This window comes from Peromyscus leucopus, chromosome 1, assembly GCF_004664715.2.
Source record: "Peromyscus leucopus breed LL Stock chromosome 1, UCI_PerLeu_2.1, whole genome shotgun sequence".
Taxonomy (NCBI): domain Eukaryota; kingdom Metazoa; phylum Chordata; class Mammalia; order Rodentia; family Cricetidae; genus Peromyscus; species Peromyscus leucopus.
In genome coordinates this window covers 104,422,839-104,448,342 of record NC_051063.1, presented here as the reverse complement: position 1 = coordinate 104,448,342, position 25,504 = coordinate 104,422,839, and the positions used below count along the sequence as shown (strand labels likewise).

Genomic DNA, 25,504 nt, shown 5'->3' with positions numbered 1-25,504 from the left:
AAAGGAAAATCTAAGATTCTGTATCTTCAGCCGCCTCTGCACAGCAGCTGCCACAGTGCTGTTCCTGACAGAGCAGCACCACTTTCCAGGTCGACCTAAGACAGCAGGCATCATCCAGTGTGGAGAAGCAGGAGGAGGACAGAGGAAGGGACTCCAAATACAGTAATCCTGACAACAGAACCAATCCCACAATGCCCTGAGCACTGAACAAAATGTTGTATGGAAGTGGTTAACACAGAGCAGCACATCCTCCTGACTTCAATCCTAACTCTTTGTGTGAGAAAAATATGAAGCCGGAAATATTAAGGTTTGTCTTCCAGAGTTACACAGCCAGAAAAGATAGACTCCAGAAACTAAAATCCAGAATTGCTGAACTGCAATAGATATGTATCTAGAGCAGGTTCTCTGCTTTCCATGCTGGCCTACATCTGCCGGGACTACATTACCAGAAGACCATTGTGATATTACACTTCTGTTCTGAGCCACAGCACAGCCCGCAAGAGCTTAGTTAGCTGCATGTAATACCAGATGCTAGTTTCTAGTAAAAAACCTTTTGTGGTTTTTGTTTGTTTGTTTGCTTGCTTGCTCGTGTATGTATGTGTGTGTGTGTGTGTGTGTGTGTGTGTGTGTGTGTGTTGGGGGGTAATTGGGGATTAAACTCAAGGCTTTGTGCATACCAAGCACACACTCTACCACTGAGCTATACCTCCTTTCCCTGGTTTATGTAATTTCATAGCACTCTTCCCCACCCTCCACATCGATCCTCTCCTCTATTCGTACTGCTTGAGTTCAGGCCTTAGTGAATGCCATGGGGAATTATCAGAGACATCTGAAAGGGATGTAAGTCAACAGAGCTGTGCTTTGGAAGCCTACCCCAATGGCACAAGGATAACTAGTCAGACAAGAAAGGAAGGCAGGCTAGGAGAAAAGTGCCAGGGACAATGGTTACTGTCCAACAAACCTCAGCACTGTGGCTAGCCTGGTTTTACTGAGGAGGCACAGGGAAATGTGGCCGACCTTCTATTCCTATAGGATTGTACTCTGATCCTCCAAATGGACCACAAAAGAAATTAACCACATCTGTACAAGAATGTTAACATTGTTACCCTTTATTTCACAAATAGAAAATTGATGCTGGGCAATGGTAGCACATGCCTTTCATCCCAGCACTCAGAAGGCAGAGGCAGGCAGATCTCTGTGAGTTCAAGACCAGCCTGGTCTACAGAGTGAGTTCCAGGAGAGCCACAAACAAAAAGCAGCAGAATACCTCTTTTTTTTTTTTTTGTTTTTCGAGACAGGGTTTCTCTGTGTAGCTGTGTCCTAGAACTCATTCTGTAGACCAGGCTGGCCTCAAACTCACAGAGATCCACCTGCCTCTGCCTCCCAAGTGCTGGGATGAAAGGCATGCACCATCACTGCCTAGCAAAAACAGGTATTCTGGAGGCAAGGTTTTGCCCACCCTCACTGGCAAAGAACTGACAGAAGAGTAAATTAGAAACAAGGGTCTCTTACAGTTGGAAGAGATCTTAGAGATAATTTTGTCTCTCATCCCCTGACATAGAGAGAAAACTCTTGTTTAGGGTTTCAACAGTAAGGAAATGGCCAAGTTAAGTACTGTCTGTCATTTGCGCAGAAAGCTAGGCCTGTGGGCACGAGCCCAGGCTCTATATGTAAAGTGAGAGCATCTGTTGCCAGTGCAGGAGGCATCCTATATAGCAGGAGAGCTGGGGAAGACTTGCGTCATCAAACATCTCAGTGCTAACACCTGATAAACCACAGCATTCAGCTTCCAGAAGTTCTGGAGATGAAAATAATGAGGCTGAGTGCCTGAAGGAGTTGGTGATGGTTCTCTGAAAGGTCCGTAATGATCTGAGGGGGTGCATGCTCAGTGGGTGGGCATGTTTATAATTCAGTGCCAAACACTGGAGACACAGTTTCCTCACTTGGAACAGCAAAATTGTGGTAAAGGTGTAAGCAACCACAGGGACCTTTGATGAGTTTCTATAAAATGTAAATAGCATTGATGTTAGATGGGTTCTGACCATCTTTAGTTCAAATACTAGCTCTGGAAATCACCAGTCACTTGGTAAGTTAATAATCTAAGTCTCTGATTCCTTAAACTACATCTTTAATAACCAGTATATTATAAGAATTAAATGGAGCCGGGCGTGGTGGCGCACGCCTTTAATCCCAGCACTCGGAGGCAGAGCCAGGTGGATCTTTGTGAGTTCGAGGCCAGCCTGGGCTACCAAGTGAGCTCCAGGAAAGGCGCAAAGCTACACAGAGAAACCCTGTCTCGAAAAAAAAACAAAAAACAAAAAACAAAAAAAGAATTAAATGGAATATATCAGCTTTAATACTGTAAAAATAAAATGTTTGTAAAGCCCAGTAGTTATAGCACCTGCTTAAAAGAATTATTTTGTATGTTTTTTTGTTGTTGTTGTTGCTTTTTTTTGAGACACAGTCTCACTATGTAGCCCTAGCTGACCTCGAACTCACAAGCGATCCACCTGCCCCTGCCTCCCAAATGCTGGGATTAAAGGTGTGCACTACCAGCACTGGCACCTTAAATATATTCTTTTCAGCATTTCTCTGTGTAGCCTTGGCTGTCCTGGAACTCTGTATGTAGACCAGGTTGGCCTTAAACTCCCAGAGACCCTGCCTCCTGATTGCTGGGATTAAGGTGTACACCACCACAACCTGGCACCTTGAATATATTCTTAATGGGAAGAAGCATGTCAGCTACTTCCCATCACCCTTGACGGCTAGACTGCAGACATGATGGTTCAGGAAGGAGCTGCCATCAGTCAATGAGAGAAGCGGGAGAAGTATGGCAGAACAAATGATGGAATATTTAACTGATTTCTATATGAAAGAGAAAGTAACTTCTCTCTTATTTAAGCCCTTACTGTGGGTCTACGATGGCAGGCAGATCATTAACTCAATTCATGTAATAGGAGCTATGTCTCATTCTTCCTTTTATTTCTGGAGCCCAATAACATTAAATGCAGAGTCGAACTGACTGGATTCTGGGAACTTACTAGCCCCATGTCCACAGACACATCCTTTTCTCTCCATTAGTCAGTCTCCTCTCTGCCCTGGTTACCTCATAGAGTAGCTACTGAATCAAAAGATGGGGTGTTCAAATTTGCTCTGAGGCTAAAATTGCAGTCTAAAAGAATTGTGTTCATCTCTGAAACTCCATGTAATACTGCACTGTACATAACAAGCAGACTTTACTAGGAGCAAATATGGTTTTTTTAAAAAGCCCTCTGCATCTCAAAAAATCCATATCCAATTTTATTTGTGAAACATTTTTTCTTTTCTTTTCTTTTCAAAACAGGCTTTCTTTGTGCAGCCCTGGCTGTCCTGGAACCTCTGTAGACCAGGCTGGCCTTGTACTCATAGAGATCCAACTGCCTCTGCCTCCCGAGTGCTGGGATTCAAGGCATGCACCACCACTGCCTGGCTAAAACTTTATTTTCAACAAGTAAAACAGAGGGGTGAAATTTGGGGATTTAGGAAATCCTGTTTATTCATCTGGTATGTTTGCAATGGGGAAGACTGCTATTAATAGACCTGCATAGGGAATGGCTCCAGGACACCGGTGTCCAGTGAACATGGTTTGTAAAGCACTGTTTCAATGGCCGTGAAAGCACTTTGAAAACTGAAAGGCATCTCTACTGCTATTCATGTCAAGTCTGAAAATCAATATGGTTATAATTTGAAAGAATAAGTGAGGTAGGGCAAGACTCCTAGCGATCTGGAGACCAGAGGCCTCTCTGGAAAATCTGGAAAGTCTGGAAAATCCCCAGTTAACTATTTTATGTTCTGGATAGCTCGGTGTTACAAGGTGCCCCAAGCAACTAGATACTCTCAGATGTCTGTTACATACCCAGTACTAATAATACTGATGGCATTTAACAAATCTCTATTGTGCCAACCCCCATAACTTCTTCATTGACTCTTGCAGGAAACATCACTTCTTTTACAGATTGATGCATCTGAAATTGACAGGTAAAATTGTACTTCAACATGTACATACACATATATGCATACGTACATGACAGGATTGCTTGTGCATCTCTGCTCTCTTGATGTAATCCTCCAGTAAAGCATCACCACATGTATTCAGTTAGACTGAGAACTTCCTCGGCTGACTGACTGCCTTTGCAGGACCAAGTCCTACTCACCTGAGCATCAGTGCTCGGCACAGAGCAGGCGCACGGCAGATAATCAATGATGGCATTCTTGTCACTGAGTTACAAGGAGCAGATTTAAGGGGGAACAGGGGTCCTAATACAAAACAAGCCTCCCCAAGGCACTCCTGTAATCCACGTCTAGACCTGCAGTCACCAGACCAACGAAAGCAATCTTGTTTCCAGTTAGCTAGGACTATTAGCTGTAAAGCATTCCAACTTGTTGATTTTTCTGGAAATGACTGCAGTCTCCTCAGACTTGTGGCCATGAGTACCGACCTATATCTAAAGATGCTTAAACAAAATAAAGATGTCAAAACTGGGAGTCACTTCTTTTGTGCCAACAGTAGAAACAGCATAAAGTTTCCCAGAGAAAAGGTATCTTGATCGCTAAAGTCCACTGGGTAAAGACTGAAATCAACCGAGTTATGAGAGTCACAACTTACTCTCCTGCCCCAAAGCCTGGAAAACCATTTATGCTGCCTCTGATATTATCCTCCCTTACCTTCTTTACAATTCTGATTGCTAAGCTGCTGCTACCTCAAGGCTGGAAGCTGGGCAACAGTTAAGGGCAAGTGAGTAAGTGAGAATCAGTAAATTAGACAGTTGTGAAGCTTTTTTATCTCTCTGTGTGTGTGTGTGTGTGTGTGTCTAACAGAGAAATAAAGGGCCTTTGAATATACTGTACCATGAATTGACAGGATTATGGACTGTGTGTACGAGCCCATGTAGTTTAGTGGTTTAACATGATTTTGGCTCCATAAGAACTTGACTTTAGTGGTTGGTGCTGCTTCTTGTAATTCTGACCAACAGTTAATAGCTGGAATGGGGTCTCCCCAACAGGTAGACTATTATTACTTTTAACCTGTCAAAGAAAAATCACACCGAAAGAATCTGAAGCATGTAAAATTCAACAGAAGGATTCAAGGCATTTGGAGAAAGCTGAGATTGACAAAGTGCGTGCTGAGTGCAGAGATGTGCCCTGGAAAGTGATCCCTCACTGTCGATAGTCAAGCGGGATCTTGCAGGAGGAGAACCATGGCGAAAACAGGAAGATGAGTTCATGGAGAAGAATGGTATGTGCAAGGGCACACATGGGTGTGTGAGAAAGTATGCAGAAGATCCCCAAGAGAGAGGTTGGCCTGTGGTGTAAGAGGGGTTCTCAGTGGTTTGTTACCACCCTCCTGTGCCTCCTAGATCACGGTGTTACCTCCTCCTGTGTCTCCCCAGATCACGGTGTTACCTCCTCCTGTGTGTCTCCCCAGATCACGGTGTTACCTCCTGTGTGCCTCCTAGATCACAGTGTTACCTCCTGTGTGTCTCCCCAGATCACAGTGTTACCTCCTCCTGTGTGCCTCCCCAGATCACAGTGTTACCTCCTCCTGTGTCTCCCCAGATCACGGTGTTACCTCCTCCTGTGTGCCTCCCCAGATCACAGTGTTACCTCCTGTGTGCCTCTCCAGATCACGGTGTTACCCACCTCCTGTGTGTCTCCCCAGATCACGGTGTTACCTCCTCCTGTGTGCCTCCCCAGATCACAGTGTTACCTCCTGTGCCTCTCCAGATCACGGTGTTACCCCCCTCCTGTGTGTCTCCCCAGATCACGGTGTTACCTCCTCCTATGTGTCTCCCTAGAAGCTTCACTCTATCCCCCCTCATTACCTCCTCAGGGACAAGGACACATGATTTGGGTGGAAATCAAGTAAAGAGTTATAAATTGGGTCAACCAGCACTGACAAGAGGAGGTGAACTAGACGCCCCCTTCTTTCCAAAAGGTTTAAAAGTCAGAAGGCGGCTGGAATAGTGGAACACTATAATCCCAGCATTCAGGAGGCAGAGGAGGCAGGCGGACCTCTGTGAGTTTTGGACTCTGTCTCAAAACAACTCTAAAGAAACAAAAGTCTCAGAAGACTGAGAAGTGCATTTGAAAGGAGGGAAGGGAGAACAGGAGTAAAGACGAGACAAAGGCGCTTCAAGCACGAGTGTGAAAACTGACTGACATCTCCTTGGGGACATTAGACTCTGGGAGGATGAGAAAGACACCAGGAAAGGAAAAAATGGGGACCTGCCTACTTACTGCTTGCTGTTGTTTGTTGTTTTTATTTTCCCCTTGCCTCTGGTTTCAAGGAGACCACACAGGGATCCTAGTTTCCCTAGGCCAGGTCCCCAGAGGGGTGGAAAGTGACAAGCCTGCAGGACGGGTCGAAAGCTCTGGAAGCCACAGATGAAAGCTTTCCTTGTGCTGTCCTGAAGAGCAGAGACTCCTAAAGCAGCGTCCACACCATCCAGCACGACTGTGCCAGCCATGGTGGGCACCACACAGTCCTGGAGCGGGGGCCTCCAGCCCTGACCATCCAGCACGACTCCCTTCAAACCACCAAGGCTGTGTGGAGCCAGCTGCTGCCAATTGCAGGATGTCTGCCACCTCTGCTTTACGAAGCCTCAGGGCAGCTCCCATAACCACATTTCAACTCCACTGGATCAATATTTATTGTCCCTGCTTGATGTCATGCCCTATGCTGGACACAGAGGACACAAAGGAAAGAGATACATGTCCTCTACCCTTAGGTATCTCGAAATCTAGAAGAGGAGAGAGCCATCAAAACAGACAGTCACAGACAGTGAGTCCTGGGACACAGAGAACACAAGAAACTATGGCAGCTCACAGAAGGACAAATAACTCCATGCAGGAAATCCAAGAAGGCTTCTCTGAGGGATGATTCATTTCTGCCCCAGTTTAAAAGCTGAAGACAGCGGGGGGTGGGGGGGGGGTGCATGGCTGTAACCCCAGTCCTGGGAAGACTATGGCAGGAGAATCGTTAAGGTAAAAAAAAAAAAGACTGAGAAGTTTTTTAAATGAAGAAGGGGAGCAGCACAGGAGAGGCCTCGAAACGGGCAAACGTGCATGAAAAGCAAAAGGTACAATATAGGTAAGCCAGGGGACGGTGAGGTGGAGACGCCAGAGAGACAGACAGCACTCGGCTTCCTTTTTGATCAAGCTATGGGGCTGCTCAGCATATGGTATGTGTAGAAAATTCCTTGGAGGAAAGATCCCAAGGAACAGAGGGATCAAGCTACCTCAAGCCCCACCCAAACAAAATGAATTCTTTTCCTACTATTTATGTGAGGCTTTTAGAAAGAGGATGTTTTAAAAGGGAGATGTACTAAAATAAAACAACCCCAACAATATGCTCTAAGTGCCACGACTCAAAAGGAGTGTAAGTCACTCTGCTTTAATAGCAATTCGCATCCTCTTAGCACCCTCCTGGGAGCAGTGTCTCTGCCAGCTGACCAGAGCTCCCTGTGGGCATGCACCAGGTCCTGTTCATCCTTTCCACAAAAATTATTTTTCTGATCCTGTAAACTAGTCCAAAGCCCATGGCTGGGGAGCTCATAGCCCCAGGTGAGGAAGCTACTGCCAGTGTTCTGTGAAATAAACAAGATGTCCTGCCACATCACCTCCTAAATAACTGTTTACACCATGTATCACTGCTGCTGTCCACTTTGACCAGAGAAGCTTCTTTTTGCAGTGGTCAGCCCTGACTACAGAAACTCAGAACTAGCCAAAGCACTGAAAATAAATGATTACTGAATGCCCAGTCATAAAGGGGAAAACCTATATGACCCCCCCCCTCAAGGCTTAGGAAACTCATAGAAGAAAGGGTGGAAAGAATGGAAGAGCCAGAAGGGAGGTGGGGAGACATGTGGGGTGTTGACTTCCAGGCATGATATGGTTGCTGCACTCCTGGAATCCCAGAAGCTGTGGTTACCCACATAAGACCAGGCCTGTCCACAGCTGTCATGGAAACCCCCCCCCCCAGACTTATATACAGTCTGCTGATGGAAAAAGGAGAGACCATTTCTTCAGTAATGTAGTCACTAGTAAGGCACCCATGCTCCTGTAAATAAATTCTCACCCATGTTCCTGTAAGCTACTGTTATGAGACTCACTGAGTCTCACACACACATAGCATTCATTCAAGTAATGTTAATTAAAATTTTTTTATTTATTTTTTAAAATTTTATTTTTAATTATTAAAATTTTATTTTAATTAACTAGCTAAAATGGTTTTATTAAAATAATCAATATTTTTAGTTAATTAAGATAATTTGTATAAGTGTTTCTATTTTAATTTTTAATTATTTTAATTATGCACACTTGCATGCACACATGACTGCAGGTATCAACAGAGACCTCAGGCATTGTATCCCCCTGGAGCTGGAGTTATAGGGAGTTATGAGTCAGCAGATATGGATTTTGGGAACCAAACCTGGGCCCCCTGCAAGAGTAGTACATGCTCTTTTTTTTTTCTTTTCTTTTCTTCCAGTTTTAGAGATAGGGTTTCTCTGTGTAACTCAAGATGCCCTGGATCTCGCTCTGTAGACCAGGCTGGCCTTAAACCACAGAGATCCACCAGCTTCTGCCTCCTGAGTGCTGGGATTAAACGTGTGTACCACTACACCTGGTGGCAGTACATGCTCTTAACTGTTGGGAAATCCCCAGCCCCTCAACTAATGCCACTTTCTAATTTCCACTCTGAGGTCTACACTGAACTAAGTACTAAGAAGATTTTTATCCCCAAAATATCGTAATAAAAACCTGAAAATTGGGGTTTTACTCTGTCTGGCCAAGGAGCAAGATCGGCAGCTGGCAGGACCGTCTTCAGCCTGTATGATTTCAACTAAAACACCCAAGATGACGGAGGACTCTATATCCTCTACAGCTCTCGGGGCCGTGTGCACACGTGATCTTCGCATCTCTGTTCACAGAGGACTTGCCTCGCCTCTTACCTCTAGCACTTTCACCAAGTGTTTGTATCTGCCAATGCCATGAGTGGGCTTTGTCTTGTAGTGCCGACTGGCCCTCAGCAGAATACCACCTAAGAGAAAACAAGACAAAACCAGAGACAGACAGAGCAGATATGTGGAGGTAGTTCTTGGTTATTCCCAGTTTTCCCTTTCTTTCTCTCCTTTTAGCTCCTGAAATATCTTCAGCCCCCCACTACTCAGCTTTCTTCGGGAAATTCTCTCTTGAAAAAAGTCAGTGGTGGTCAAGGAGACAAACACATTTTAGTGAGACTCATTTCTTCTTGTTCCTCAACAAGCAACATTCTTTGGACTTTTTTAATTCTTGGTTTGGTTGGTTTTGTTATTGTTGGTTTTTTTTTTTTTTGAGGGCAATGGCTCAGCAGGTAAGGGTGCTCTTGCCAAGCCTGATGACTGAGCTCCAACTCCAGGACCCACGTGTAGAAAGAGAGAATGACCCTGAGAGCTGCCTTCTGTCTTCCAGATGTGCACACACACACACACACCACAGACCACAAATCCTCCATAGCTGCACACATACCTCAGAGCATAATTAATCAAAGTTCTTTTTAAGACAGGGTCTCACTCTGTAGCCCAGGCTGGGACTCAGTATGTGGACCAAGCTGCCGTGAAGCTCACAGCGCTCCTCCTACCTCAGCTTCAAAGGGCTGAGATCACAGACATGAGCCACCATGTCCAGGCCTTTGGAGATTTGCTGATGGAGACTATGAAGAAAAGAAGCAGGCAGCAAAGAAAGGATTAGGAATTTCTATAAACTCTTAAAATCATGCAGTATGGCCGGGCGGTGGCGGCGGCGCATGTCTTTAATTCCAACACTCAGGAGACAGAGCCAGGCAGATCTCTGTGAGTTCGAGGCCAGCCTGGTCTACAGAATCCAGGACAGGTACCAAAACTATACAGAGAAACGCTGTCTCAAAAAAAAAAAAAAAAAAAAAAAAAAAAAAAAAAAAAAAAAAAAAAGAAACAAACAAAAAAAAAAAATCATGCAGTACTGTACACAGCTCAGCTGCTCACCACTTGCTTAATGCTCCCAATTCAAGTCTGGGCCCAGCTTCCACAAAACAAACAAAAAATGTGATTTGATTTATTTGTGTTTATAGCACAAGAGTCAATATATTTTAAGTAAACACACCCACCCAAAAAAAATCTAGGTACAGGTATGTATGTATGTATAGAGATATATATGCCATATATACCATTATTAAGAAAAAGCATGTGAGTTCGAGGCCAGACTGGTCTACAGAGCAAGTTCCAGGACAGGCTCAAAGCTACACAGAGAAACCCTGTCTTGGAAAACAAAAACAAAAACAAAAAAACAGAAAGAAAAAGAAAAAGCAGAGGGCTCCCACACGTGCATATTGCAGTGGGCTCAGGAGGAAGACTTGCAAACACACATGCATCGTTCTGTTGGTTTCTCTACAGTCTCTTTGAGTCATCATTCAGGCAGTGTGATAGTTGCTATTAACTGTCAACTTGACAGGACTAGAACCACCAAAAAGACAAGCTTCTGAGCAAGTCTGTGAGGAATTTCTAGATTAGGTCAACTGAGGTGGTAAGACCCACCCTAAATGTGGGGGGTACCACTCCATGGCCGGGGGTGGAGGGCTGCACCAAAAAGAGGAGCAGGCTGAGCGCCAGCATCACTTCTCTGCCTCCTGACTGTGTGACAGAGTGTCCAGACGATCTTGTTCCTGCCACCATGCCGGCTGTGTGCCTTCCAACTGTGAGACGAGCAAACCCTCCCTTCCTTAAGTTGCTTCTTGTCAGTGTCTGCTTGGAGCAGTGGAAAAGCTAACTAATATGGTAGCTCACAAAATTAGGTGAAATGACCAAGTCATTCTACAAGTAGAATTACCACTTACACTTGGGTCTACCTGACTATGTAGTTCATGCTGATAACCACTAGGTAATAACACTTGAATTTCTATAATAATATGCTAAACATAGAAAAATATAATAACACAGACTTCATAGGCAAATAGGAGTTTATTAGAGAAAAAAATGGAAGATGAGTGTATAGTTGAAGGAATAGCACATAGACACTAACATGGGGCACATGCAAGAGCAGAAAGGCTGTGAGTGTGGCTGACATGGAGTGGGTCCTGCCAAAGATATTACAGTAAGTTGGAGGGCTGAAACCAGCAAAGCTGGCCCTTGTCAGGGGTTTGGATCTCATCATGAACAGCAATAAAAAAATTATATTGATGCTATTTTTAAAAAGATTTTATTTATATTTATTTTATGTGTATGAGTGTTTTGTCTCCATGTATGTATGTGCGCCACATGCATGCAGTGCCTGCAGAGACCAGAAGAGGGCATCAGATTCCCTTGGAACTGGAGCTACAGATGGTTGTGAGCCAACATATAGGTGCTGAAAACTGAACCCAGGTCCTCTACAAAAGCAGCAAGAGCTCTTAACTTCTGATCCAGTACTCCAGGCCCCTGTGTTTTTTTTTTTTTTTTTAATTTAATTTAATTTTATTTTACAATACCATTCAGTTCTACATAACAGCCACAGATTCCCTTGTTCTCCCCCTTCCTGCCCCCTCCCCTTCCCCCCAGCCCACCTCCCATTCCCACCTCCTCCAGGGCAAAGCCTCCCCTGAGGACTGAGATGGACCTGGTTTATTTTATTTTTAAAATAGTTTTTTTTTATTTTATGTGCATTGGTGTTTTGCCTGCATGTGTGAGGGTGTTAGATCTTGGAGTTCTAGATAGTTGTAAGCTGCCATGTGGGTACTAGGAATTGAACTCAGGACTTCTGGAATAACAGTCAGTGCTCTTAACCACTGAGCCATCTCTCCAGCCCTCTGTTTCTTTTTAAATGATCACTTTGGTTGCTGTGTGGAGGGAGTGGGAAGGAGTACAGACAGAGCCATAGGTGACTAAATGTCACTAGGTGTCACTAGATGTCAATGTTCCTGATCTACATCCTCACACCCTTACTCCACCCTCCACAGCTACAGAACAGTCCTTCTAAAACATTTAAAATTATTACTCTTTTTCAATAATTCGGCCATTTATCCATTTTATTTTTATTTTTAGAAGTATTCACTATGGCCAGATACTATACAGTCAGCACTGAATGAGACAGAAAAGGGTTTTGCCATATTTTTCAATACTTGATGGCGTTTCACTGCCCGAGGATGACACTTCTTAGCTAAGCATTTTAATGACCCTGACTTTATAATCTAGGTCCAATTACTTTATCTCATCTCCTATTCTGTATGTTCTACTAAAGGTCTACAGAAGCTTTGGAGTTGCCATATCTTTGGTGCATTGTGGGGCTGTCCCCTCATCTTGGTAACATTCTTTTGTGGCTCTAAACAGACAAAGATCAAGAGATCAGCTTCAGAGTTAGAGCTCTCTCATGCCTGCCTGATTACATAATAAAACACTGTGTAAATTAAAAACCCAGATGTCAATCACCATGCTTAAGTATAGAGACAACTCAATCACCCCTCAGTGACTTCAAAAGTAGACAAGAAAGTGATCTTTGAGATGATGATACAGTCCAAGTTGCAAGGGCTGCAAATGCTTGCCTCAGTCTCTCATCTGCGGGAATTCTTTGGCAAGGAGACAGTCTTAAATTCACTTTGGGACAATTCCTATAATTAGAGCTGCTGGTAATTAAAAAGCTGGCTCAAACTACTGTTAAATTAACCATTTCCCCCTTAAATGAAAGGTTTGGGTCAAACTGTCAGTGGTTAAGCTGTTTAATTAGACAGTTGTTTTTATTGTAAACTGTGTAAGTCTGAAAGCCTCTTAGTCCCAGGAAATTCAACTGGCTTCTTTCCCTCTGGTCTGTCACTAAAGCTGGATTTCCTGCTGTCTCACTAACAGCCCAGCCTCCTGGGAGGAAAGGCCACCCCTCACTGACGAGGACACCAAACCCCTTGTTTCAGATTAAAAATCATTCCGTTGTCACAGTTGTAAGATGTAGAGCCACACTGACGTCTCCCCTTTCCTCTGTCTGTGCCACCCCTAACTGTCCTTCAGAATTCCTGTTTACTAACAGGGGAACCAAACCTGTCAACCTAGGATAAGAGTAAACAACTCTGGGCAGGGCGATGGTGGCACACATCTTTAATCCCAGCACTCAGAAGGCAGAGCCAAGTGGATCTCTGTGAGTTCTAGGCCAGCCTGGGCTACAGAGAGAGATCCAGGAGAGGCTCCAAAACTACACAGGGTAACCACGTCTCTAAATAAATAAATAAATAAATAAATAAATAAATAAATAAATAAATAAATAAATAAATAAATAAAATAAACAACTCTGTTTTAATTCTTTCTCTTTAGAAATTGGAACAAGCGTTTTCAGCAGAGCTATGCAAGCAGAGAATGGGGATGAAACTGGAATAACACCAGCTGAGAATCTAATTACAGGATATTCTCTCTACTCAATAGACTCAAGTCCCTCAAGGACAGAGAAAATGCTAGCACCTGGCAAACAATATATGCTCAATGTATATTTAAAAAACAAAATAAAACTGTTCTCCACATACTCTACCAAAGTGGTCTGCAAAGATTTGTTCCTGGTAGCTGCCCACATTGTTCTGTCAAAATATCTTTTTGTCCTCCCCTCAATGCTTCTTAGACCTGAATATACCACATTCCTTCTACCTTTTGCTCATGCTGTGGTCAAGAGTACTCTGAGCTCCGTTTATTCACTTCCTTTCTATATATTTACTTTGAACTACCATGTCCAAATAAATAAGAAAAAGATAGTGACCATAAGCAGGCCTTTCCTTGGACAGATGCAGCTGAGATGGTACCCAAAGCCCATATATTAAGTCGGTAACTGAGGGCAGAAATGGGATACTCTTCCTTATTCTTCTGAACACCATTATAATGTAATTTTGAAACTGTATATAGCTTGGGTTGGCTAGAATTAGTATGTAGCAAAGGATGACCTTGAATGTTTGATCCCACTGCCTCCATCTCCCAAGTGCTGGTATTATAGGTACACACCACCACACACTACTGAACATCACTGGTTCATAAGATGCTGAGGACTGAATCCAGGGTTTTGTGTATGCTAAGCAAGCACTGTGCCAACTAAAATACATCTCCAGCTCCAAATGGAAGACAGCATCATCATCAGCATCATCATCATAATCATCATCATCTTGTCTGCCAGGTGTGATGACACAGACCTATAATTCCAGCACATAGGAGGCTGAGGCATAAGCAGCTCTTTCCGTTTAAGGCCAGCCTGGGCTACATAAGTTAAAAGACCAGCCTTTGTCTCGGACAAATCTTAAGGTAGAGGAGAGCTCACTAAGCATGAAACAAAATTTAGAAATCAAAGACTAATAAATTTACCTATATGAAAATGTAAAACTTCTGGTCATCAAAAAACAAAGTCATGGCACAGTTGACTGGAAAACACAGAAAGTATATGAAATAGAAAAATGTTAATTCTTCCATTAAAAGCTTTTACAGGGGCTAGAGAGATGACTCCACACTGGCTGCTCTCCAGAGGACTCAGATCCAATTCCTAGCCCCCACACAGCAGCTCACAACCATCTGTAACTCCAGTTCCAGGGAATCCAATGGCCCTCTTGGGAGTTCTTTCTCATTTTCCTTAACACATCAATGTTTAGCAGGCTTTAAAAAAAAAAAAAAAAAAAAAAATTTAAAAAGTGCTGCAACCTTTTGAGTTTTTCTTTCTTTCTTTCTTTCTTCCTTCCTTCCTTCCTTCCTTTCTTTTTTTCTTCTGAGACAGGGTCTCACTATGCAGCCCTGGATGACCTAGAACTCTCTATTTAGATCAGGCTGGCTTCAAAGTTGGAGCAACTCTTCTGCCTCTGCCTCTCAAGTGCTGAGATAACAGGTATGTGAGATCACACCAGTCTACCTTTTAAATTTTCTATACTTTGTAATCTTACAAGATAATTAATAAATTCACCTCCTGACAATTTTTTTCTTGATTTATTTTTCTTGAAAGTTGGGCCCGGAGGTCCAGTGGCGAGTTACAGCACTAACCAGGCCCTCTGCAGGAGTAGCACACACTCTTAACCATCTCTCCAGCCCCACAATGACCATGCTCTCGAGATGGACAACAGCTCTGTCAATAGAGCGTTGGTCTTGCCTGCTCGAGGACTTAAGTCAGGTGCCTGGTGTCCTCATAAAAAATGAAGCACTAGCCAGGCGGCGGCGGCGGCGGCGGCGGCGGTGGCGGTGCACACCTTTAATCCCAGATCTCTGTGAGTTTGAGGCTAGCCTGGTCTACTTTGTCCCAGAACAGCGGAATAGCTAGAACTGTTACACAGAGAAACCCTCAAAAAACCAAAAATAAGAATAAGATAAAAATTAAAAACTAAAAAATGAAGCACTGGAGCACACTCTTGTAACCCCTGTGGTGGGGAGGGGGAAGGGAAGACAGGAGGGTCCCTGGGACTTGCTAACTGTTCAGCTGAAACCAGTGAGCTCCAGGTAAAATGAGATACTGTCTCAAAACTGTACAAAACTTGAGGGAAACAGTTAACGCCAACCTCTGGCATACACACCTGGTGCACGTGTGTACGTACATGTGTACACACACACACACACACACACACACACACACACACACACACACACAAGCTGGTATTTGGAGATACCTAGCTCTGGGTCCAGTACTGAAGCAGTGCCTATCCACTCCTATAACCGTTCTAATTACTATCATACTTAAAGTCTCTTCTTACATACTGTCTTGTACACTGAGTTCGTATTTGTTCTTTGCCTTATTCCTGTATCTCTGGTACTCATTAGTTACATGACAAACAGCTGTTGGGAGCACAAAGGTCCTTGTGCTCACAGATAGCACTAGGGAAACCAGGAATGTTAAACATGCAGAGTTATCTTTTCAAGGGAAAAGATATACAGCCTGTTTTCTGCCCAGAAGACTGGGAATGGAGGTGGCTAACAGCCTAGGTGGTGACCCCTGCATCATCTGTAGGGCCTGGCCACACCAAGCTCCCACAAGCCGGCTGGAGATGGCTAATAACCCAGGTAACCTCTGAGCTATCTGTATGACCGAGACCACACCAGATCCTCCTTCCAGGCCCTTAAGGTAACGCATGTAGAACCCATCTTCATGGAAGAAGTGCCATGTACTTTGAGAACATTTCAAAGTAATTATGCCTCGTGCACACATGGGATTGTGTTACACTAGGAAACTTCTTTCCAAATTGCACTGTACTTATATATGCCTAAAATAAACTGTCCAGTGTCAGACTGCAGAAGTCTGAACCAACACTGGCTACTGAGTCATGTTAAAACAGAGTTCCTTCTTGCCTCACATGGATCATTACTCTGCCAGCCCTGATGGTCACATAAACAGCTTTGAACTGTGTCATGACAGATAATGCAAATGTATAAAGTAGTTGAGTTGACACAGACTAAGTGTAGTTGAGTTAATAAAGTTGAATGGACACTCATTGTGGATGAAAGACTGAAAAAGCCCTAGCCTGGTTGAATGTGTACTTGAAAAACAAGTTTGAGACAGTAGAAGTGTTATAATAAGCAGAGAAGCTGGTTATTTAGAAAAAGTATGTTTTATCTCATTGAATTTTCAAATACCTCATTACAATTTTTTTTTTTTTTTTTTTTTTTTTTTTTTTTTTTTTTTGGGTTTTTCGAGACAGGGTTTCTCTGCGTAGCTTTGTGCCTTTCCTGGAGCTCACTTGGTAGCCCAGACTGGCCTTGAACTCACAGAGATCCGCCTGGCTCTGCCTCCCGAGTGCTGGGATTAAAGGCGTGCGCCACCACCGCCCGGCTACCTCATTACAATTTATAGTAGAATTATCCTCCTCATTTTTTAAATTGAGGAAACCAAGCTCCAGAGAGATAGTCAAAGGTCATAAAATGTGCCAGACACAGGGTATGCCTTTAATCCTCACACCTGTAAGCCTGTCAAAGGTCATAGACTGTGCCAGACATGCATAGGGCATGCCTTTAATCCTGAGGGAGGAGACTCACTAACTTTAAGGCCAACCTAGATGACACAGTAAGGCTCTGTCTCAAAATAATAAACAAGCAAGTAAGTAGGTAGTAGTGATGCACATCTTTAATCTCAGCACTCAGGAGACAGAGGCAAGTCAATCTCTGAGTTCAAGGCCAACCTGGTCTACAGAATGAGTTCCAGGACAGCCAGGACTACTACACAGAGAAACCTTGTCTCAAAACAAACAAAAACAAAAACAAACAAACAAACAAACAAGTAATTAATCACTGAAGAAGGAAATGGTAGAATTGGAACCCAAACTCACTGCAGGGCTCTTGCTGTAACTACTTCATGTTCTTGTCCATGGTTCTAGTCTATGAAGGGAAGGATCTGGGCCCTGCCACCCTATTAAAAGATACATTTCACATTCTAGACAAAATTATTGCAAAGTGCTAGAGGGAAAATTCCAGAAAGTAAACCACACCAAGAAATAATCACTTACCTGCAGAACAAATGGGATTTTCTTCCAAAACTCTGAATCTAAAAAGAGAGAGAAAAGTATGTTGAATATAATTAGACATTCACATATATTTACAAAATTCCTATAGCTTTTATGCTCTGTGTTAGGATATGCTAACAGTAGATACTTCCTTACTATTTCCTTCCACAAACATTATTAAGCACTTAATATATACCAGTTAAAGTGGTCCTGAGAATGCAAACTAAGTACAGTATCTCTCACAAGGTCTACTTGGGAATGGTAAATATAAACACATGAGACAGCACTGATCCAGAACAGAAACGTGTACAAGAGTTGAAAGAAGTGTGACCTCTTCAACCAGGGAGTTGGAAATAGGAAATGGAATCATTTAAATTGAGTTTTTTAAAACTAGGAACCAGAGGATGGAGAAATAGCTCAGAGGTAAAGAGTACTTGCTGCTTGTGCAAAGGACCCACGTTCAGTTCCCAGCACCGACACAGCAGCTCCCAACTGTCTGTAACTTCAGTTCCAGGAAATCCAATGCCCTGTTCTGGCCTCTCTGGACAAGAGGTACATGGTACATATATATATGTGCAGGCAAACCACTCATATACATAGAATGTTTTTTAAAAAATTCTTTCTCTGGGGGCTGGAGAGATGGCTCAGAGGTTAAGAGCACTGGCTAATCTTCCAGAGGACCTGGGATCAATCCCCAGCCCCTACATGAGAGCTAACAATTGTCTCTAACTCTGGTTCCAAGGGGACTTGATGCCCTCTACATGCTGGCAAAACACCCATAATATAAAATAAAAAATAAATAAATCTCAAAAAAAAAATCTTCCTCTTCTGATCCCAGGTGCTTTTGGGAGCTTCAGGTTACTGTGTAGACATGGCCAAGTTCAAGAACCACACCACACACAGCCAATCCCAAAAATGGCACAGAAATGTCATCAAAAAACCCCAATCACAGCTGGGGGAGGGTGGGTAGGTGGGGGTGGCGCATGCCTTTAATCCTAGCACTCGGGAGGCAGAGGCAGGCGGATCTCTGAGTTTAAGGCCAGCCTGGTCTACAGAGCTAGTTCCAGGAGAGTCAGGGCTACACGAGAGAGAAGTGGGGGGACAGAGAGAAAGAGAGAAAGAAAAAGAGACAGAGAAGAAGAGAAAGAGGGAGGGAGGAAGGGAGGGAGGGAGGGAGGAAGGGAAGGAAGGAAGGAAGGAAGGAAGGAAGGAAGGAAGGAAGGAAGGAAGGAAGGAAGGAAGGACAGTCACAAACATACTCTTAAGGAGGTCGACCTGTTGTGGAATATTCCTTTACACTGTGCAAAGGTATGTCACTATGACTGGTTCAATAAAAGGCTAAACGGCCAATGGGCAGAATTTTTAGGGCAGAGAATTCTGTGAAGAAGGCCGAGTCGACAGCCAGACACAGAGGAAGCAGCATGGGCTATATACAGAGAAAAGGTAATAAAGCCTCGGGGCAGCACATAAATTAATAGAAATGGGTTAAGTTGTTCGATAGTTAGAAACAAGCCTAAGCTAATGGCTGAGCATTTATAATTAATAATAAGCCTCTGTGTCCTTACTGGGGAGCTGGCAGTCTGATAAAGAAGTCCAACTACATCGACCCCAAGTTCTTGAGGAACATGTGCTTTGCCAAGAGGCACACAAAGGCAGAAAAAGACACAAGCAAACAATGTAAAGGCAAAAAGTGCATGTGCAGAGGCCATTAACGCCCTTGTGAAGCCTAAGACAGTTAAGCCCAAAATGCTGAAGGGCCACAGCTGTCTTACTTCATCGCTCGCCCCAAGCTTGGGAAGCAGATTCGAAACTACTTGGCCAAGTGTTGCAGACTCTGCCAAGCAAAGTCCAAGGTTCAAACCAAGGCAGAGGCCACAGCTCTAGCTTAGGTCCAGGCTTCAGCTCCAGCTCAGACTCCCAAATGTGCCCAGGTCCCTGTAAAGGTCCCATAGTTTGAAAAAGGCTGCTATCTGCCAATGTGAAGACAAGATGGACTGGTATGACACACCCACACAATATTTACAGATGGCCAGCACCCTATGTTTTTACAAATAAACTTGAAGCAAGGTCTGTTAAGAAAAAAAATTAAAAAATAAAAGTGACTATGGGCTAGGGTATAGCCCAGTGGTAGAGGAGTTGCCTAGCATGCCCAAAGCCCTGGGTTTGACCCCCTAATACTGAAAAAAAAAAAGCAAGAAAAGGAGGACAGGAGAGGAAAGGAACTGATCTCAACTACTTAGCATGACAGGAAAAGAATTCAGGCCGAAGTATGAAAAGGTATTTGGGAAATAGCAAGCAACAGAATATGAGTAGAGCCCAAGTCGGAGATAAGATGACAGGGAGAAAAATCCAGGCTAGAGAGGTGCTCAGAAGCCAGGTCACGAAGAACCCCCTGAGCTGTACCGTTTGTTTTCACCTGTGTAGGCAAGGGAACGCTCCTGGAAGATTTTAAGAACAGCAGTGAAATAATCAGGCCTGAGTTTTAAAAACTCGGCAACAAGTAAGAGATGAAATGGGAAGGGCACTGAAGCAGATGGATGGGTGAGATGAACACTGAGCCTCGCAGTATTAGTGGACTCTGGGGGGCGGGGGGACAGCAGTGACAGCTAGGCTGCATGGAGAAGAGGACAGGCCAATCAGACGGCTCTGGTCTAGCTGACTAGGTATCTAGAGCATTCCAGTTTCTGCATTCTGAGAAGCTTTGAAACTAAACTGTGGTAGACTTGAGGAAAGCAAATCTGTGATGGAATGCTGACTGAACCATTTCTAAACTGTGACACTAAGTGAGGTATTTGATGTCACTGTGATTCGGTTATTTCATCTTTAAAATACAGGCAATAATAGGTAATAATAATGGGCCTGAAATGCTATCTTAAACTGAGTCAGTTTTTCGTTTTGTGAAATGATGGTATTTGATTTGTTGTATAATATGTTTGTAACCATTAGAGATAAGATGTAAAATACCTTGGTATCATTGCAGGTATTTATCAAATAGATAAATAATGATGGGAAAATATATTGAAATGGAAAGAGAATAAAAAGAGAAAGGCTTCAATAAATGTGATTTAAAAACAAACAAAAAAGCCGGGAGGCGGTGGCGCACACCTTTAATCCCAGCACTCGGGAGGCAGAGCCAGGCAGATCTCTGAGTTCAAGGCCAGCCTGGTCTACAGAGCGAGATCCAGTACAGGCACCAAAATTACACAGAGAAATCCTGTCTCGAAACCGCCCCCCCAAAAAAACCAACCACATTGGATTTGAAACCTAATTCGAATTTATATAAGCTATATCATTTTAAAGCAATATATTTCACTCTCTTTAGACTTAGTTATTAAGTGTTGTAGACCATGATAAGGATTGTAGAATTTATTTTGAGTAAGATGATATAATAGTCTTCATTATCAACTTGACTGGATTTAGAACTACCTAGAAGACACACCTCTGGATATGTCTAGGAGGGTGTTCCCAGAGAAGTTTAACTGACCAGGAAAGACCAACCTTGAATGTGGGTGGCACCATCCCACGGGCTTGGGTTCCAGGTTGAATAAAAAGAAGCAAGGTAAAGAGAGCCAAGTGCAGGCTTTCACCTCTCCACTATCTGACTGTGGATACAGTACTCCTGTTCTGGGGCCCACCTTCTCCACCACAATGAAACAAACACTCTCAAACTGTAAAGCCAATCTTTGATAATAATGCTGAGACCGTAGTTAATATAGATAGCTCACCATTTGAGTATTCTGAGCAGAGGAATGATATAATTGAATATATTTTGTAAGAATCACTGCAATTTCAGTATGAAGGAGAAAAAAGTAAACATGGGGAGAAGATGGGAGCCAATTCCCCAGGGTTTAGCAAAACTGGAAGCATGAGGCTGAAAACTGGGGTAAGAAATGGTGTGCCTCTGTGTATGTAAAGTGGAGCCAACAGGCTCTGATGATAAACGGTGGAACAAGGGAAATAACAGTATCAAGGGTAACTCCAAGGTATGAGCAATGAAATGGATGGAACACCCTTTTGCTGAAAGTGGTGAAGGAGCAATGTGGCAGGGAATTAAAACCTGAGATGCTTTGCAGACACATAGTGGACATGAAAGCTACATCCATGTCAGCTATGAATCTACTGTTAGCTACATTTATCATTAATATCCTTACCTTAGGAGAGAAAAGGCTTGCTTAGAAACAGCATCTTTCCAGAGGCCCAGCACCTACAAGACAACAGTCATGTGAGGACCTTAACTTTTCAAATGCCAAGCACCTCTTCTCATGAGGAAAACCCACAGTATACAAACCAAAATGTACCAAAGGGTTCTTACCTAGCAAACACCTATCATGCAAGCAAAACAAGGTTCTTTTTTCTTACTCTGCCCACTTCAGAAAATGCTTAAAAAAACCAGAACCCCTCTCCCACAATTTTTCATCCTGTTTCCCTTTTCCAACTTGATACATTTTTTCTAACGTCAACCATAACATAGTATACATCTGCCATTCACCGCATAGTAAGAGGGCTTTCGTAAATATTCTCTAACTCTCAAATACTGCAATTTTGGAGGACTAAAGCCCAGAAAGGTTTTATTTTTTAAAAGTTACAGCTAATAAGAGACTAAGAAGACTGTCTCACACCAAAGACTATGCCGTTCTTACAGCACACTGACTCTATAGCAAGAGTAATAATCATACTAGCACATGTGAGAAAACAATACTAAAGAGAGGAGGCAACCGATACGTTAATCTCACTCTGCCCTGTTAGCACCCATCTGAAAGATCAGTGTACTGTCCTACTAAGGAAGAAGATGGCATATAGAAGTTTTTTTATAAACTAGATCATAAATTCTAAATGTCTGAATTTCTGCTCATCATGAGCAACAATTCAATTCTTTTGACATATATATGTAAAAATATTATGCAAAAACATCAAAAATCTGAGAAACTGTCCCAGTCAAGACTAGCCTAAGGAAATATGATGACGAAATGGAATATAATATCAGGATGGATCTTGGAACAGAAAAAGAAAGAAATTAGATAAAAACAAAAGAAACCTGAATAAAGTATGGGCTTTTGTTAATAATAGGATATCGATACTGGTTTGTTAATCATGGAAATTACACTACGAATATAATTGTTCCATGTACTTATTTATTTTACGGTTAGAGAGTACATGAGGAGATCTTGGACAACGTGAGGAAACTGGTTCTCTATTTCCACCATGGGTTCCAGGAACCAAGCTCGGGTTGACAGCAAGTGCCTTTACCTGCTGAGCCAGCTCACTGGCCCTAAAATGTTAATAGAGAGAGTGAGGTTTATGTGAACTCTTCGAGCCATTAACAGTTTTTTGTTTTTTTGTTTTTTTGTAAATCTAAAGCTAGTCTAAAACAGTAATTTATTTATTTATTTATTTTATTGGTATTGCTATGGTGCCAGGCCTTTGTGCACTTTTCCTGGCAACAAAGTTTCTTTAAAAAGTGCCTAATACTGTGTTGCATATTAAAAGGAATATAAAAACAAAATGTAACAAACACAATGAACTTTTAAAGGCATTATATTAAGTGAAACAAGCAAGCCAGTCACAAAAGGCCAAATACTGTATGACAGATTCCTTTCTGTGAAATATCCAGAGTGGGCAAGTCTAGAGGGAAAGGAAGTAGATTAACTCGTGCTGGAGTGGGGATGGGGTGGGGATGCCAGCTAAGGGGCATAGGTTTGTTCTAGAGTTGATGGAATGATATGCTTGTATTAAACAGCTAAAAGAAACCACAAGTATTATATGATGAAGAAAAATGTATGTCATTAACAGCAAGCATGCCTGGCAGGATTTCCTGGGGAAGAGGGTTGGAAGTTCGGAGCCTTTGCAGCTAACAGACTTTCCTAAAGATCTGTTCAAAATCAAGAACCATCTTCTGAGACAAGCGCTTAAGAAGCACTGATGAGGGGCTGGAGAGATGGCTCAGTGGTTAAGAGCACCGACTGCTCTTCCAGAGGTCCTGAGTTCAATTCCCAGCAACCACATGGTGGATCACAACCATCTATAATGAGATCTGGTGCCCTCTTCTGGCCTGCAGGGACACATGCAGAATACTGTACACATAATAAATACATCTTAAAAAAATAAATAAAAATAAAGATCTAAAAAAAAAAAAGAAAAAGAAGCACTGATGAACAAAATGTTTACAGCCTACTTCAGTTTACATACAGTACTAACTACTACCTCACTGAGACACTCAATATCATCCAATGAGCTCTATGTTGAGCCATCCTCAGCAGGGGAGGTTCCTCTCAGGTACAATGTACACAGTCAAGTTTTGTTTGGGGGCAAACTCAGAAAGAAATGAATAAATGGAATTCCTTCCAGTCATATATTAACCATCCATATGTGTTTTGTTGAATGCCTATTCTGTGTCTAAATCACAACAAGGTAAGTATTACTAACCCTATTGTATAGTGCAGGAAACTGATACTAAATCTACCTCAAAGTCACATAGTAACTCCCCAAGCTAGCATAGGGGTTGGAGTTTGTCTGGCTCTAAAGTCCCTCATTTCTCCACCATGCTACACCTCCTCTCGCAGATGAAGAGATGGTACTTAGTGGTACATCATCAGAGGGACAGCTGATGAAATGGTCCAGTGCGTAAATGTGCTTGCCAGGCAAACCTGATGACCTGACTCTGACTCCTGAAACTCCTAGTGTGATGTGTATGAAACACCTACACATCACATGCATACACATTCATAATAAATAGTTTTAAAAATGGGGGGGGGTAGTCAACTTTAGGAAAAGCCTCTCAAAGAACGTGAGGCCGTAAAAATTATGAAGGATGTAAAGAGAAAGAACAAAGGGCAAAGTGCATAAGGATCTTTAAAAGTATAATTGCATCTCATTCTATTACAAAAGACTATGTAGGGGATGGAAAGATAGCTCAGTTGCTAAGAGCACTAGTTGCTTTTGCAGAGGACTCAGGTTTGATTCCCAGCACCCACATACTCCAGTTCTAGGAGATCTCATACCCTCTTCTGACCTTCATAGTAGCCAGGCACACATGTGGTGAACACACACACATGCAGGCAAAACACTCATACATAAAATTAAAAATAAATAAATCTAAGTACGGTAGTTTGAATGTAATTGGCCCCCATAATCTCATAGGGAGTGGCATTATTAGGAGGTGTGGCTTTGTTGCAGTGGGTATGGTCTTTTTGGAGGAAGTGTGTCACTGTGGAGGTGGGCTTTGAGGTCTCCTATGCTCAGGATACTGCCTGGTGTCTGAGTTGACTTCCTGTTGCCTGCAAGATGTAGGACTGTCAGCTCCAGCACCACATCTGCCTGCATGCCACCATGCTCCCACCATGCTGATAATGGACTGAACCTCTGAAGCTGTGTAAACCAGCCACTCTCAATTAAATGTTCTTTTATAAGAGTTGCTGTGGTCTTCACAGCAATAGAAACCCTAACTAAGACACTAAGTTTAAAACTTTTTAAAAACTGTATAAAGTGTGTGTATAATGTGCTTACCCTAATATGGGCCAGAGTAGGAAACTAAGAGCTTTTGGAGAGCTCAAGTTGGCTCCCCTATCACTGACCACAAAGTTACAGCACATAATGCAAAGTTCCCTGCTGGCCCAAGATCCATTCACATGACAAATAGAATAGAAATCAGAGTGAACAGAACACACTTTTAAATGGGTCACTTCAAATAGAGGAGGCATTGGGTGGAAAGAAAGATCTGGATGAGACTGCTTTCTCTTTTGATTGTTCAGAGTCTCTACAATAGCTAAGGATTTAATTATCTAAAAGTCAGACTTAAATAGTTGACAACTTTCTGGAAGACATTCAAATTGTGTGAACTCCTCAGCTCTGGGAAATGCGCTTTCTTTTTCCTGCAGTGCCTGGCATTATTTATCAGGACAAAAGTAGTCTATTTTGAGACTGATTCCACAAACACCCCCACCCCCTCCACTCCCCACCCAGCACAATCAGCAGATGAATAGCTCTGGCTCTGTAAACAGAAGAGGAGGACAGTGACACCAGCGAATGAATGAATGGGGACACAGCTGCTGC

General features: G+C 42.9%; 1 protein-coding gene across 1 annotated transcript in view; it reads right to left on the bottom strand.

The window, feature by feature from the left end:
* Mrpl48 (mitochondrial ribosomal protein L48) overlaps nt 1-25,504 on the bottom strand; it is a 62,411-nt gene that overhangs the window by 13,774 nt on the left and 23,133 nt on the right. The window contains exons 3-5 of the mRNA XM_037206205.1: nt 21,607-21,659; nt 17,459-17,496; nt 8,991-9,079 (exon numbers count right to left, since the gene is read on the bottom strand). Of these exons, the coding sequence (XP_037062100.1) occupies nt 8,991-9,079; nt 17,459-17,496; nt 21,607-21,659 (180 nt within the window). The remainder of the gene's footprint in view (nt 1-8,990; nt 9,080-17,458; nt 17,497-21,606; nt 21,660-25,504) is intronic.